Below are 14,591 nucleotides of genomic sequence, written 5' to 3'. Positions count from 1 at the left end.
CTGCTCCTGGCCCCGCTGTAACAGTAGGCACCAGCACCGACGTTCAGCGCCTACACTCACACCGGGACAAGAAGCAGGACCCGTGAACACGAGGAAGCCATGAATGCCATGCAGCCAATCACAAAAAAAGGGGAGCGTCACCGCCCTGTCAAACCCCCTGTATCTGGACGCCACCTCTACTTCCGGTGGCGTCAAGATACAATAATACTGATGCTGTGAGAGGGAGAAGCAGTCTGCAGCAGAGAACAGCTTCTCCTTCACAGCGCCACCGAGATCAGCAGAGAGGAACACCAACGCAGGGAAACAAAGGGTTAAAAATTAATTAACTATAAATATGAATATTGTGTTATAACGGGAACAGATCACGTAGTTTAGTTTGGGCCGGAACTGAAAGACCGACTCTCTCCAATTTCCCCAGAGAATGCAGCCAGGGCAGACAGCGGGTGCCATCTTGGATTCTGAGCTTCGGCGCACCTCCACACCGCTCTGTTCAGCGAATCACAGGTGGCGACAGAGCTCTGACCCCCTACCCAGCACCCTATTTCCTGCATTTTTCACATGTGCAATACCTCTGCAGCGCCATCTATTGGAGGGCAGCATTCCTGCAAGTCAATGTTAGACTCTTTATACAAGCCTCGTCAGGCTGCCTGTCCACGAGCGTTGCGATATCCCGCCGCAGGGAACGCAGTGAAAATTCGCTCGTGGACAGGAGCCCAATGAGTGGGATGCAGGAATGCTGCCTTCCAATAGGTGGCGCTGCAGAGGTATTGTTCCATCTCCCTTATTTACATATTACCCAGCCGTCTGTAGTGCGCATGTACTGACCCCTGATGAGATAGTGGGGTGCCGTTCGGTTGCCATGGCAGCCGGGAACCTTCTGAAAGCTCCCAAAGCTACCATTGCAGTTTGCCCACCAAGCCAGGTCGCGGTATAATGTAATACCGTGCAGGAGCGAGCAAGGCACCATTCTGTTCCCTATGGATACCGCAGCCACCGGATACAAACCGCTAGAGAGTAACATTCACCAGCAGCCGGTACCGTAGCCGGTATAGTCCCCCCTCTCCACACACGGACACATTACCTCACACACAGCGGCTCCGCAGCACTTCCGGCCAAAAGATGCAGGAGAGGAGAGGGTTACAGCACGTCACGTGGCCCCGACGCCGGAAAAGGCGGGACTTAGTGCTGAGCTGTGTGGTGACTGTGTGCGCGCTGTGGATCCGCCTACTTCCGGCAATATTAAAGTGTCGCTTCCTCAGCAGGTTAACCCACCATTTACATGGCGGCCGCCTCCTTTCTTCCTCCATAAAATGGAAACAGGAGCCTTGTAGCAGCAGAGTGCTCCAATTGAAATTGGTGATTAATTTAGTTCATTATGTGCTGTTTCCATCTGCAGGAGGATAGAGCATCTATCTGCGTATTTTTTTTTTTTGCGCAAATGAAATGTATTCTATTCCCCGTATAATTAAAATGTTGCACGCACAAAACGATTTGCAAATATGTTCGTGCGAATCCAGACTCACACGACCGTATGCGTTTTGTACGGTCGGCTGTACGTGCTGAAAAATCGCATGAATCAATAGACGCCATGAAGTTCCGATCTTTAACGTCGTAATTACTGCCGTTCACACAGAGGGTGGCTGCGGCGTATCGGGAAAAAAATACGCAGCAGCGCAGAAATCCCTCGATGGGCAGAAATCATCAGAATGACTTCCAACGATTAAATAGGTTGTCTTCTTTTCCAGAACGTCGGACGCAGCTAAACCCCGCCCCCTCCCGTAGGAGTCTATGGGAGCCTCCAGCGTGTTTCTGCCAAAGACCTTGGACGTAGCGAATAAAATCGGCAATTGAAAATGGCCGCCGTTGTTTTAATTTTGATGGCATGATTTTTTAACGCGGCTAAAAATCGCGCTTCTGAATAAATACAGTGGAATCCAACGCTTCAGACGGCCGCGATTTCTGGGCGCAGCCAAATAGCGGCGTGTATACGGTCATGTGAATAAGTCCTAAAGCTGCCGATAAAATTGTGGAATTATGAAACCAATGATTTTCAATGGTTTCCTTCACCTTTGCGATGTTTTAACTCATACGATGGTGCGAGAGAAAAAATCGCGGCACGTCCTATCTTTCTGTGTTTTGCGTTTTTTTGCGTTTTTTTTTTTTTTTTTTAAATCTCCCATGTTTTCCTATGGAGCCTCCTATTTATCACAGTGCGCGAGCTTGCGATTACCGTGCGATACAAAGCATTTTTAACAAAAGACAGTCCTATTGACTTTTGCGCGAGTCAAAAGCAGCGTGAAAAAATGCACGAGAAAATCTCAGGTGGCAGCTCTGCTTTTGCGAGAAAAAGCAGCACTGACGCTCAAAAATAGTGGGGAAAAAGTGTGTGAGTTTGCCATGATTTTCGTGCGGCGATATCGGGGTTGTAAAATTGCGTGTTTTTGTTTTGTTCCCCCCCCCCCCCCCCCCCCCGCGATTTTTTTCAGCATTCGCACAGCTTTTCTCAGAACAGCGCAGGAGTGAAAACATCACAAATCTGAAGAAAAACCGTCAAAAATCATTACTTTCACAATGCTGCATTTTTACTCGCTCTCGCATCGCACAAAAATTGCGTCATTTTCTCGCCAGCGTGAAGGCGCCATATGTGTACCTGAAGCACACTGGATACACGGATGAGTTCATGGGACATGAAGGGTTAAATCCCCGAGTCTGCTCTCACACGGGCATCGAAATCCCGCGCACATATAAACCCTGTTCTGTTGAGTAGGGCACACACAGGAGCGATGTGATGTAAGAAACAAAGCGCGGCGTGTTCTATCTTGCTGCGTGCGCTCGCATTGCACCGCCCATAGTTTGTAATAGAGCCGGCGGCAGCACCGCACGCTAGGGGCACACAATGTGAGGTCTACTGTTGAAAAACATGGGAGAAACTCTGCGATCCTCAGTCCTGGTGGAGAAGATCCGAGGTGTCTTCATGGACACACCCAGGTTTAGTTTGGGCGCTGACGATGGCCGTGTTCGTGTCTGGAGACCTCGAGGTGAGCGGCACACTGCCCCCTGCTGGTGTGATGGTCTGGGGGGCATCGCATATGACAGTTGGTCACCCCTAGTAGTGGTACGAGGCACAATGACAGCCCACCGATATGTTCAGGACATCCTACAGCCACATGTGTTCCTCTCATGGCGGCTTCCAGCAGGATAATGCTCGGCCGCACACACAAGGGGGTCACAGGAGCCATCACAACATGGTCACACTTCTGTGGCTGCCCGGTCGCCGGATTTATCACCAATAGAACATGTATGGGACCATTTTGGATGCCAACTTCCAAGGCCTTTGAGTCTGCACGATCTAGAGGCTCAGTTACAGCAAATGTAGAGTAATATACCGCAGCATACTACACAGAACCTGTATGCCCATATCCCCGGCCATATCACATCTTGTTTCCAAGCTAGAGGCGGACCAACAGGGCACTTAAGCCTCCATACCCGCTAGTATCACAACTTACATCCAAGCTAGAGGTGGTACAACTGGGTACTAGAGCCTCTATGCCCACGCATATCACATCTTGTATCCAAGCTAGAGGCGGTACAACAGGGTACTAGAGCCACCATGCCTGTCTATATCACATCTTGTATCCAAGCTAGAGTTGGACCAACAGGGTACTAGAGCCCCTATGCCTGCCTGTATCACATCTTACATCCAAGCTAGAGGCGGTACAACTAGGTACTAGAGCCTCCATGCCCCCCGTATTAAATCTTGTATCCACGCTAGAGGTGGTACAACAGGGTACTGGAGCCTCCATGCCCGCCCATATCACATCTTGTATCCAAGATAGATGTGATACAACAAGGTACTAGAGCCTCCATGCCTGCCTCTATCACATCTTGTATCTAAGCTAGAGGTGGTACAACAGGGTACTAGAGCCTCCATGCCCGCCCATATTACATCTTGTATTCAAGCTAGAGGCGGTACAACAGGGTACTAGAGCCTCCATGCCTACCCATATCACATCTTGTATCCAAGCTAGAGGTGGTGCAACAGGGTACTAGAGCCTCCATGCCCGCCCATATTACATCTTGTATCCAAGCTAGAGGCAGTACAACAGGGTACTAGAGCCTCCATGCCCGCCCATATTACATCTTGTATCCAAGCTAGAGGCGGTATAACAGGGTACTAGAACCTCCATGCCCACCTGTGGGTCAGCAGCAGGCCTACAGGGTGCACGCGAGGGCGGGTCAGCGGCGCTGTACAGGACATGCCCCTGATTTATGGAGCCGAATCCCACCTGGAGGTCCATGACAAGCCCACCACGTCTCACCAGTCTCAGTCCACTATCAGACTAGTTTAATATGGAGGTAGAATGACTGTAATACTGCAGTGTGTATAGTGCACCGCCGGGGGCGATAGAGAGCTGATGGCAGATGGATTCCAGGTACACCATCCTACAGACAGCTAAAAGCTGGATTCTTTACTAATCACATCCCTACACATCGTGTTCTGAGCATCACTCCCTACAGAACAGCCCCCATGTGCAGAGCATCACTCCCTACAGAACAGCCCCTATGTGCAGAGCATCCCCCCCTACAGAACAGCCCCCATGTGCAGAGCATCTCCCCTCCCTACAGAACAGCCCCCATGTGCAGAGCATTCCCCCCTACAGAACAGCCCCCATGTACAGAGCATCCCCCCTACAGAACAGCCCCCATGTGCAGAGCATCCCCCCTTACAGAACAGTCCCCATGTGCAGAGCATCCCCCTCCCTACAGAACAGCCCCCATGTGCAGAGCATCCACGCCCTCCCTACAGAACAGTCCCCATGTGCAGAGCATCCCCCTCCCCACAGAACAGTCCCCATGTGCAGAGCATCCACGCCCTCCCTACAAAACAGCCCTCATGTGCAGAGCATCCCCCCCTCCCTACAGAACAGCCCCCATGTGCAGAGCATTCCCCCCCTCCATACAGAACAGCCCTCATGTACAGAGCATCCCCCCTACAGAACAGCCCCCATGTGCAGAGCATCCCCCCTTACAGAACAGTCCCCATGTGCAGAGCATCCCCCTCCCTACAGAACAGCCCCCATGTGCAGAGCATCCACGCCCTCCCTACAGAACAGTCCCCATGTGTAGAGCATCCCCCTCCCCACAGAACAGTCCCCATGTGCAGAGCATCCACGCCCTCCCTACAAAACAGCCCTCATGTGCAGAGCATCCCCCCCTCCCTACAGAACAGCCCCCATGTGCAGAGCATTCCCCCCCTCCATACAGAACAGCCCTCATGTGCAGAGCATCCCCCCCTCCCTAAGGAACAGTCCCCATGTGCAGAGCATCCCCCCCCCCCCTCCCTACAGAACAGTCCCCATGTGCAGAGCATCCCCCCCTCCCTAAGGAGCAGTCCCCATGTGCAGAGCTTCCCCCCCTCCCTAAGGAGCAGTCCCCATGTGCAGAGCATTTCTCTCCCGTCAACTACTACAATCAGGTAGCTGGGCAGGACTTGCGTCCCCCCCCCCCCCCGCCCTATTCAGCAATTCCAGCAACTCCAGCAACCTGATTAGTTGTTTTGTGAATCAGCCAACTCAATCAACCAATCAGGTTACTGGAATTGCTGAATAGGGCAGAAGTGCTGATGAAAATGCTAAGATGCGTCCTCGCGCTACTCCCACCTGATCAGCTGTCACCATGGTAACCGCGTCCATAACGACCGCGTCTCGTGGCCAAAGAACAACAGCTATGTCTATTCTTCAGTGTGTTGGCGGCCATGTAACCGAAGACCAAAGTGCACTGAAACCCCGGCAGCAGCTACACAGAGTAGCGACACATAGGACTGTCGGCCTCTAGCGGGATAGACTTCACTATACCTGTGGCAGGACGGCTAGAGGTAGTCTGAGCATCTGTGTAGAGGGGTGTAGTACGCCGGGGGGTCCGCGGCACTCAGGGGGGGGCGCTCTGTCCCGCAATGCATCATCATGTTTAACCCCTTAGTGACCGGCCTGTTTTCAGGTTTTAAGTGATTTTTATGGTAGCATTACAGGAGCCGTATGAGGGCTTGTTTTGGGTCAAGTTGTATATTTTAGTGCTGTAAGACTTTTATTCCATTTTTTCTGGTAGGAGATGGAAAAACCCCTCCGAGATTCCGCTGTTGTTTCCGGGTTTTGTTCTTACGGCGTTCGCCATTCGGTAAAAATAAGCTGATAACTTCCTTATCTGATCGGCCCGGTTGCTGCGATACCGAATTTATAGACATTTTTTGCACATTAAAAACCTATTTTTAGATAAAAACAACTGAATCTAAGCTACGAACATCGTCATTTTCCAGCGCCGGCGCGGCGTGACGCCTTGTTTAATGCCGGATTAGTATTTTATCCATTTTGAAAAAAGATTTCATGGGGAAAAAAATGCATTTTTTTTTTTACTGGACTTTTCGTTCTTTAAAATTAAACTTTCTTGAACTTTTTTTGCCGCTTTTGTTGTAGCCCCTCCCGGGAACTTGGAGGTGCGATTAGTTCAATTGCTCCAATAGTACACTGCATTACTTGTGTAGTGCGCTCTACTAAGGGCTCATGCCCACGGCCGTATGCATACAGCACTGCAGTTGTTACCGGCTGGGGCGTGGAAAGGGTTAAACTGCCAGGCTCTGAGGTTTCTCCGCTGCTGGTTGGGTTTTCGCGCCCGGCCGATATACACTGACCCTCTGATGCATTGGCTTACAATGCATCAGTGCGCAGGGGCGTATTTCCGCGGCGTAAAAGCGCCTGACGGGCCGCCTGCACGTTGGCTGCGGCAGCTGCATAGATTCCTATGGGAGCCAATGCTAGCTGATGGAGAAGGGAGGGGGGAGGGAGTTTAGTAGCGTGACTGCTAAACTCCCTCCCCCTTCTCTCCACCCCTTGCCGCTGTTTTCAAGCTCCGCCCCCTTCCATTGCTAGCTGCTGACAAGGGGCGAGAGCTTGGCTCCGTCCCGCCCCCTCCCATTGCTAACGGCCGAAGGGGAGGAGAGAGGAGGTGAGTTGGGGAGGGAAGGGGGAATGTCTCCTCAGGACATGTCAATTTTGGCGCTGTTTCTGCTGCAGGCTCTCTTCTCTCTATGGGGAGAGATTTCCACAGCGGAATACAGGCAAAAAAGCCGCTTTAAACCCGCAGCAAATGGCGCAGTTTTGAAGCAGCCTTTCTGCTACAGAAATCTTACGGATTTTCCATGCGGTCCCGCTGTGGATATCCCGTGAGATTTCCGAAATGTTTCAGAAGATCCCGCGCTCCTCTCACCCCCGAAGTCTTCTAGCTCTCAGCGCTTCTGTTACCGTCTGCCACTTCCACATCACGTGACCAGCAGTGCTGCGCTCATTAGAGGCCGCCAGGAGTGCCAAGACTTCATGGTTGAGAGGAAGTGCAGTATCATCTGGTATCGGCTATAGATGATGTTACGGATTTTGCTGCAGAATTTCCGCTATGTGTGAACATCACCTAAAGGTATGTTGGCACAGCAGTATCCACCGCACCGTGGTATTTTCCATGTTAGTTCTACCTCTAAAATCCATGTCTTTAGGACGCTGATTTTGGTGTGGATCAGCATACAGAATATTTTTCCAATTATTGAAGTCAGATTTACTGGCCTGTAGTTACCAGACTCTCTTCTTGACCCCTTTGTATATATTGGAACTACATTGGCAATACACCCATCCAGTGGTACAACCCTGGGCTCGATAGAATCCCTAAATATAAGAAATAGCCGTCTATCTATCACGTCACTTAGAACCCTTTGTTGTATTCCATCTGAGCCCGGCCATTTGTCGATTTTAATCTTTTTCAGCCAGCTCTGCGCTTCTTCCTGCGTTAGGCAGGTGATGTTTAGTGGGGGGTTCGTTTTATTCCCCTGCATCTCGTTTGACATTTATTTTTCCTTAATGAATACACTTAAAGGGGTTGTCCCGCGAAAGCAAGTGGGGTTATACACTTCTGTATGGCCATATTAATGCACTTTGTAATATACATCGTGCATTAATTATGAGCCATACAGAAGTTATTCACTTACCTGTTCCGTTGCTAGCGTCCCCGTCTCCATGGTGCTGTCTAATCTTCAGCGTCTAATCGCCCGATTAGACGCGCTTGCGCAGTCCGGTCTTCTCCTTTGCTGAATGGGGCCGCTCGTGCCGGAGAGCGGCTCCTCGTAGCTCCGCCCCGTCACGTGTGCCGATTCCAGCCAATCAGGAGGCTGGAATCGGCAATGGACCGCACAGAAGCCCTGTGGTCCACCGAGGGTGAAGATCCCGGCGGCCATCTTCACAAGGTAAGTATGAAGACGCCGGACCGCGGGGATTCGGGTAAGTACTATCTGTTTTGTTTTTTTTATCCCTGCATCGGGTTTGTCTCGCGCCGAACGGGGGGGCTATTGAAAAAAAAAAACCCGTTTCGGCGCGTGACAACCCCTTTAAGAAAAAACGATTTAATAGATTTGCCTTCATCCATCATCTACTATGATTTCTCCTGCATTATTTATTAAAGGGCCAGACTCTCTGCCTCCTGCTTTGCAGTTTTGATCTTTTCCGTCCAGCGTAGTACGTGCAGTTTTTTTCAACATGCGTAAAATACGCAGTACACAGCAGATGCACATGTGTATTTGCTGCGTATATTAAACCTCTACAGCCTATAATTGGTGCGTATTGCCCCACAAAATAGGACATCATACGGCACTCTTTTTTTCGCACCTAAAAAAACCCGCAGGTATCAGTGGCCCAGTAGAAATCAATGGGCTTTTACTATTGCGTAATATGCACATGAAAAATACGCCCGTAATACAAATGCGACATACACCTGTACAAGTGATCCCTAAGGCTAACTTCACACAGGTGAGGGCGATATCAGGCTGTGAATCACGGCCCGCATCGCCCTCACCATCCCTGTGAAATCCCTGAAGATGCGAGGCGTTTTCCTATGAAGACCGCCTCGCATCACTTTGGGGATGCAGGTTCACAGAGACATCACATCGCATGCACTTTGCATGTGGTGTGATGCTGCTGCCCGCCCTATTGAAAACGATGGGCAGTGTGATGCAAGAGCTCGCAGAAATATAGGAAATCCCGCGATTTGATTCCCGCATCGCCGTGCCATGCAGGGGAAAAAAACAGTCACTTGTGTATGACCCTATTCAAAAGAATGGGATTCATACTTGTGTGAGATTTGCAGGGTCTCGCAATGCCCAAATCTCATGCGATTTTCTTGCCCGCATGAAACCGGACTAAGTGTTTGTAGAAAAAGAAAGGTTATCGTCACTTCTTCGTGCGGATTCCACACCTGCATAGCCATGGCAGAAATCTACAGCTCAGCTACGGATTTCGCCCAGGATCTTTAGAGGCGAAATTCACGCAGAAAAATTCACGTCAGAACTTACCCTTAACCCCTTCAGGGGCAGGTTTATTATTTCCATATTATGGCAGGGAAATCTCCGGGGAGTGTGCAGTAAAAACTCCAGAAGATTTCAGATGACAGCTCAGTGCTCTGCACATTTCAGCACTAGAGCTGTCCACAGAAATCTTCCTGGGTTTAACTGCATGGTCAGTGCAGCAAGCCCCAGAGATTTTCCGGGTGTGGCACTAAAGGGGTTAAGGCTCCTTCACACTTGCAATTTTTTTTTTTTTTTAGCATCAGTGATGCTTTTTCTTGTGAAATATCGTGCATCGCTGCCGCTCGTAATTTTCTCACTCGAGAGTCCATAGGGGTTTCTAATAATTGATCATTCGCAGGACACAAGAAGACGACGAAATGAATAACTGTGACCTGGAGAAACTTTCGGTGTCCGGGGTAAAGCTAGAACCTACTTTCGAACCAGATGTAACAAGATACCGGGCCAAAGTGCCCAGTCAGGTGACACGGACCAGCGTGGATGCTCAGACTAGTGATACCGGAGCCTCCTGGACACTGCTGGTGAGTCCGCTGTAGGGGGTCTATTTCTTTATCATTTGTCCCCTTTTACTCCCGAATGGCCGTAGAGACTGTGGGACACATTTAATAAACTTTTTACAAGTAAACTTGCATCTAAAAGTTGCTAATTTTGGCACATACTATATATGAACCAAAACTTGCAACTTTTGTGCCTTTTTGCCCCAGCTTGCCACTTTTCTAATTGGAGTAAATTGTAGTGGAACTCTATGCAAGCTACACACCATCCAGTATTAGGACTCAGCTGATGAAGAGCCAGGATGGTAAGAATGTAGTCTGGTCTGGGGGCTGTGATGAGATGAAAACTAATCATCTCATGACGATCTGGCTTTATGTGAATATCCAGTTCACTTGTCTCCTGAGTTATGGGCCCCAAAACCAGAAGGAAACCATCCACTGTCTTCATGTCAACGGGTTTGGTTTTAGCTCTGGTTGCATATGGTTGTCAAGAGCGAATCGGCAGTCCATGAAATTTCTTCCTGCTCCTGAATCCAACATGGCAGTGCCTAAGATGTTGCGGCTCCCCATAATTATCTTGATAGAGATAAGGAATTGGGGGGATGGATGATGCCTCTCCTTATCTTCTTGGGTAACAGATGGGATGGCTGGCTGAGTAGTATCCGGCCCTTTCAGGGTGGCAGGGTTAATTATGGTCTTAGCATGTGTGAGGGCGATAGTCCTCTGGAACTTATTAGGACAGTTCATAGCATAATGACCGGACCCCCCATAGTAGAGCCATAAATTCTCAGAGCGGTGCCTCTTTTTTTCTGCCAGGGGTTTGCGGATGGCATCCATCTGCATTGATTCGGGGAAAGAGTCTGCCCTTGGTTGGGAGTTTAGGGTGGATGGACTGAAAGAATAGGATGGGGGGATTTCAGAACAACTGTAACTTCTCCTCTTATTGTTCTGTAAGCCTCTGATCTATGTGAATACTTAATTGAATGAAATCTTCCGGGGTCTCTACTCTGGCCAGCTTGTCTTTAACTCCTTCTAAAAGTCCTCTTCGGAACTGACTCAGTTGTGCAGCGGGGTTCCTCGCGGTGTCATTGGCCCAGCGACAAAATTCTGCCATATATTCAGTGACCGAACGCCATCCCCTGTCGGAGATTATGCAACCTTCGTTCGGCTGTTACACAGCGATTGGGGTCGTCGAACACTTGATCCATAGGCACTATGAAGGCGCAGAGGTTATCAAGGAGGGTCCTGTAATTTTCCACATAAGGCAAGGCCCAAGCAAGTGCTTCACCTTTTTCCAGTTATTGGTAAATGGTGTAGGTCTCATCTGGAAGTAAATACGGCATTGGTTTAGAAACCCTCTGTATTGGCGGAGGTCGCTACCCAATTTTGCCGGTAATGGCATACGAACATCGGCCTCTGAATTGTGTGACTCTCGTACTTGTCGCTGCGACACATCTACCTCGTTTTACTAAGGTAGAGACCTTTTCCTGGTACGTGGCACAGAATTCTTGTAACTCCGCAACTTGTTTTCTTAACGGGGCTACAATGGACTCCATGTTGGGCGTGTTAATTCTGTCACGTGTGTGGCACAGGACTGGAATCTCGTCCAGCCACTTACTGGAGGGTTATGTGGTCAAGGAGTAGCCGAGGTCTGGTTCACGAGATGGCTGTGCAGTACAGTGGGTTTAGGCAGAAGAGTAGTCAGAAGGTACAGCCGAGGTCTGGTACACAGGAACAGTCTTCTTTAGTGGGGAGCAGGTAAAGGTAGGAGCAGGGTTACAGGCTGAAGCACTGAGCACCATAAAGACGGCAAGGAAGGAGGAAACCAGTCTAAGTTTATATAAAGGGCTAACTGGGGAAGGAACAAGACACGGAGTGGAATAGACAGGAAGACATGGAACAAGGAACAGGAGACAAGGTATCAGGACTCAGGGGAGCTATCTAGCAGACTGAAGAGCTCAATAGGTTGGACTATTGCTTGGAGTACAGAAGTTCGCTGGTTCGAATCCTGACAATTACTCATTCTTGGGCTTCAGTACAGAGGGTGTCTCTTCTCTCACAGACGGGTTGGTAGAACCCCAGGAGCGCCCTGTGAGTGGCAAGCCTTTTACCAAAACTTCACAGGTGCCTCATAATTACCCTGTAGAGGCCAATCTTTCTCGTCTGGACCTACTGTCACAGAGCCCTTTAGTGGCTCCTTCCGGTACGCTTTTACCATACTATAGATTTGAAATCCACGTGCGGGGAAAAATCCATGCCATTATAGACTATGCCGTGGATTCCCACTGAAAGTCATAGGATTTGACACAGAGTTGGCCCGTATTCCATAACGATGTCCCCCAAAATTGCGCCATGTGAATAAGCCCTTATTGGATATGTCATCACTCCACACTTACACCTCGCAGAAATGGCGCAGCATTATTGTTTCTAAATAACTCACTTTTAATTGTCTGCTTTCTCTGCTCGTTTCCAGGGAGGTGGCGGTTCCAAAATTGTGACTTTGAAAGATGGCGTTAATCCTGTGGTGGTAGAAGTGACTGCCGAAGATGGAACTGCCAAGAAATACATAGTAGAAATCAGTAAATTATCTGCGAGTCACGCCGCACTGGAAGGAATCCGTCTGTCTGAGGATCTGAATCTGGCCCCGTCATTCGCTCCAGATGTCTTCGAATATTCATGTACTTCTGTTCAATCTCCTCGGCCCGTCGCTGTGAATTATTACTGTCTGATCCATTAGGAGCTGGCAGCGCTGCGCATCACTTGTGTACTCCAAAGACGTCCATTTTATTAGTTATTTATGTTTTTTCCATCTTTTTATTTGAATCACATTTGATTTCTTGCCGCGACTGCCATACGTAAAACTACGTTATATTGGATATAATTCCTATTGTCATCACATTGAGCAGGACCCATCCGCTTACCTGTATGATTTAGTAAATACTGTCCAGGGAGTCGTCATAAAGCCCGATCCGGCGCTATCTCTCAATACTGGCGTCCTATATTGAAGTAACAATAGCGTACTTGAATAGTAAGGCATGGAGGCGCTACATGAGGGTATGGTACACAGGTCCTTGGGGGCCCCGGAACATGGATTTCAATTTTGTGTTGTGGCCGCTGTTAGATATAGAGATTGAGGCCCCCTGTCCATGGGCATTGCGAAGTCCCACGGTAGATCTCCGCCGCGGGAGCCGCCGCCCGGGAGCAGGAGCTGCCGCGAATCTCCGACTGTCAACCCTATCTGATAGATAGGGCTGGCCACGGAGAATCGGGGCAATTCGCAGCATGCTGCGAGTTGCCCGCCCCGAGCGGAGAATCGCAATGGTTCTCCGCTCATGGACAGGGGCCGGTGCGACTCGCCAGCGGTTTACTGCCGGTGAATACACATCCGTGGACAGGGGGCCTAAAACTGAATTGCAAAGTTAAAGAGTAGCATGTGAAAAGCAGAAATCGGGATTCCACGTCTGCCGTTGGACCGCCGCTGTAACTGAAGTAAGAAAACGTAAGTTCTGGTTGTACAGTCCATGCAAAAGTATACTCAAAGGAGGCCCAACTTGGATAGTATCATAATCTCCTGACTTTCTGGGTGATCCGACCCTATTTAGGGGCCTCGTGTGGCGCAGAGTGTTAAGGCAGCAGTTTGCAGTCCTAAGCTCTCACTCACGACCTGAAGGTTGCGAGTTCTTTTAGGTAGCCGGCTCATGGTTGACTCAGCCTTCCTTCCATCCTTCTGAGGTCAGTAGAATGAGCACCCAGCTTGGTGGGGGGGGTAATAAATGAATTACCTGAAAGCTTCAAAATAAGTTGGCGCTATATAAAATAACAAATCCCTATTGTAGCAGAAGGAGGGCAAATTCCAATAGGCTTTCGCATAGGTTGTACCACCAGAACTTTCGTTTCCTTACGAAAGTAATAGCAGCGGTTCCGCGGGACTTAGAGAGACGCAGGAAGTGGATTTCTGCTTCTCACATGCTATTCTTCAACTTTGCAGTTGGGTTTTACTCTCTATCTCCTACAGGGGCCACAACACAAAATTGAAATCCATGTTCCGGTCCTCCGGCGGCCCGTGTGCCATACGTTACGTAGCACCTCCATGCCTTCCTACTCAAACACGCTATTTCTATATAGGTGCCAGTATTGAGATACAGCGCCGGTTCCGACTTTTTGCCTTGTATTCTCCATGAAATAACAATTCCGGAGCATCTTGTCTTAGAAGACTTTGTAGTGCTGTTCCTCTGTTATTTCCTATAGAAATGTATGAATTAATGGACAACTGGGCGTTACCATTCCCATATATCAAATGGGTGTGTACCTACACAGTCTGACACTGGCAGCACTGATTGGACGATGTCAGGCTGTAGATACATTCCCCCAACTGGTAACACCCAGCTGTAAATTTAGGGTTTAATTAAACATCACAGTGTAAAGCAGGAGTCACACAAGCGTATGCGTATTTGCACATCGGAGGTTGCATTTTTGCGCACACTCCTGCGTTTTTATAACTTTACTTTTTGCACGTGCAAATCATGCGCATTTGCACTCACAAACACAATTCCGTACATTGAAATTGCTAATTAAACAAATTATTTTCATAGGTTCTATTTCCCTGCGTAGAATATGCGGCGTATTATTTTGCGCAACAGAATTGCACACGCAAAATATACGCGTGTTAACGAACCCTTTAAAACCAATGGGTTCTATTCACT

General features: G+C 49.2%; 2 protein-coding genes across 2 annotated transcripts in view; one reads left to right on the top strand and one right to left on the bottom strand.

The window, feature by feature from the left end:
• C1D (C1D nuclear receptor corepressor) overlaps positions 1-1,190 on the bottom strand; it is a 32,469-nt gene extending 31,279 nt beyond the window's left edge. Inside the window, exon 1 of the mRNA XM_066594479.1 lies at positions 1,082-1,190. The gene's annotated coding sequence lies outside the window, so the exon portion shown is untranslated. The remainder of the gene's footprint in view (positions 1-1,081) is intronic.
• Positions 1,191-5,789: 4,599 nt separating this feature from the next.
• LOC136620122 (uncharacterized) overlaps positions 5,790-14,591 on the top strand; it is a 71,341-nt gene continuing 62,539 nt past the window's right edge. The window contains exons 1-3 of the mRNA XM_066594840.1: positions 5,790-5,875; positions 9,735-9,915; positions 12,362-12,566. Of these exons, the coding sequence (XP_066450937.1) occupies positions 9,754-9,915; positions 12,362-12,566 (367 nt within the window). The 5' untranslated portion in view covers positions 5,790-5,875; positions 9,735-9,753. The remainder of the gene's footprint in view (positions 5,876-9,734; positions 9,916-12,361; positions 12,567-14,591) is intronic.

Source organism: Eleutherodactylus coqui, chromosome 3 (genome assembly GCF_035609145.1).
Source record: "Eleutherodactylus coqui strain aEleCoq1 chromosome 3, aEleCoq1.hap1, whole genome shotgun sequence".
Taxonomy (NCBI): Eukaryota; Metazoa; Chordata; class Amphibia; order Anura; family Eleutherodactylidae; genus Eleutherodactylus; species Eleutherodactylus coqui.
This window is presented reverse-complemented; position numbering and strand designations above follow the sequence as displayed.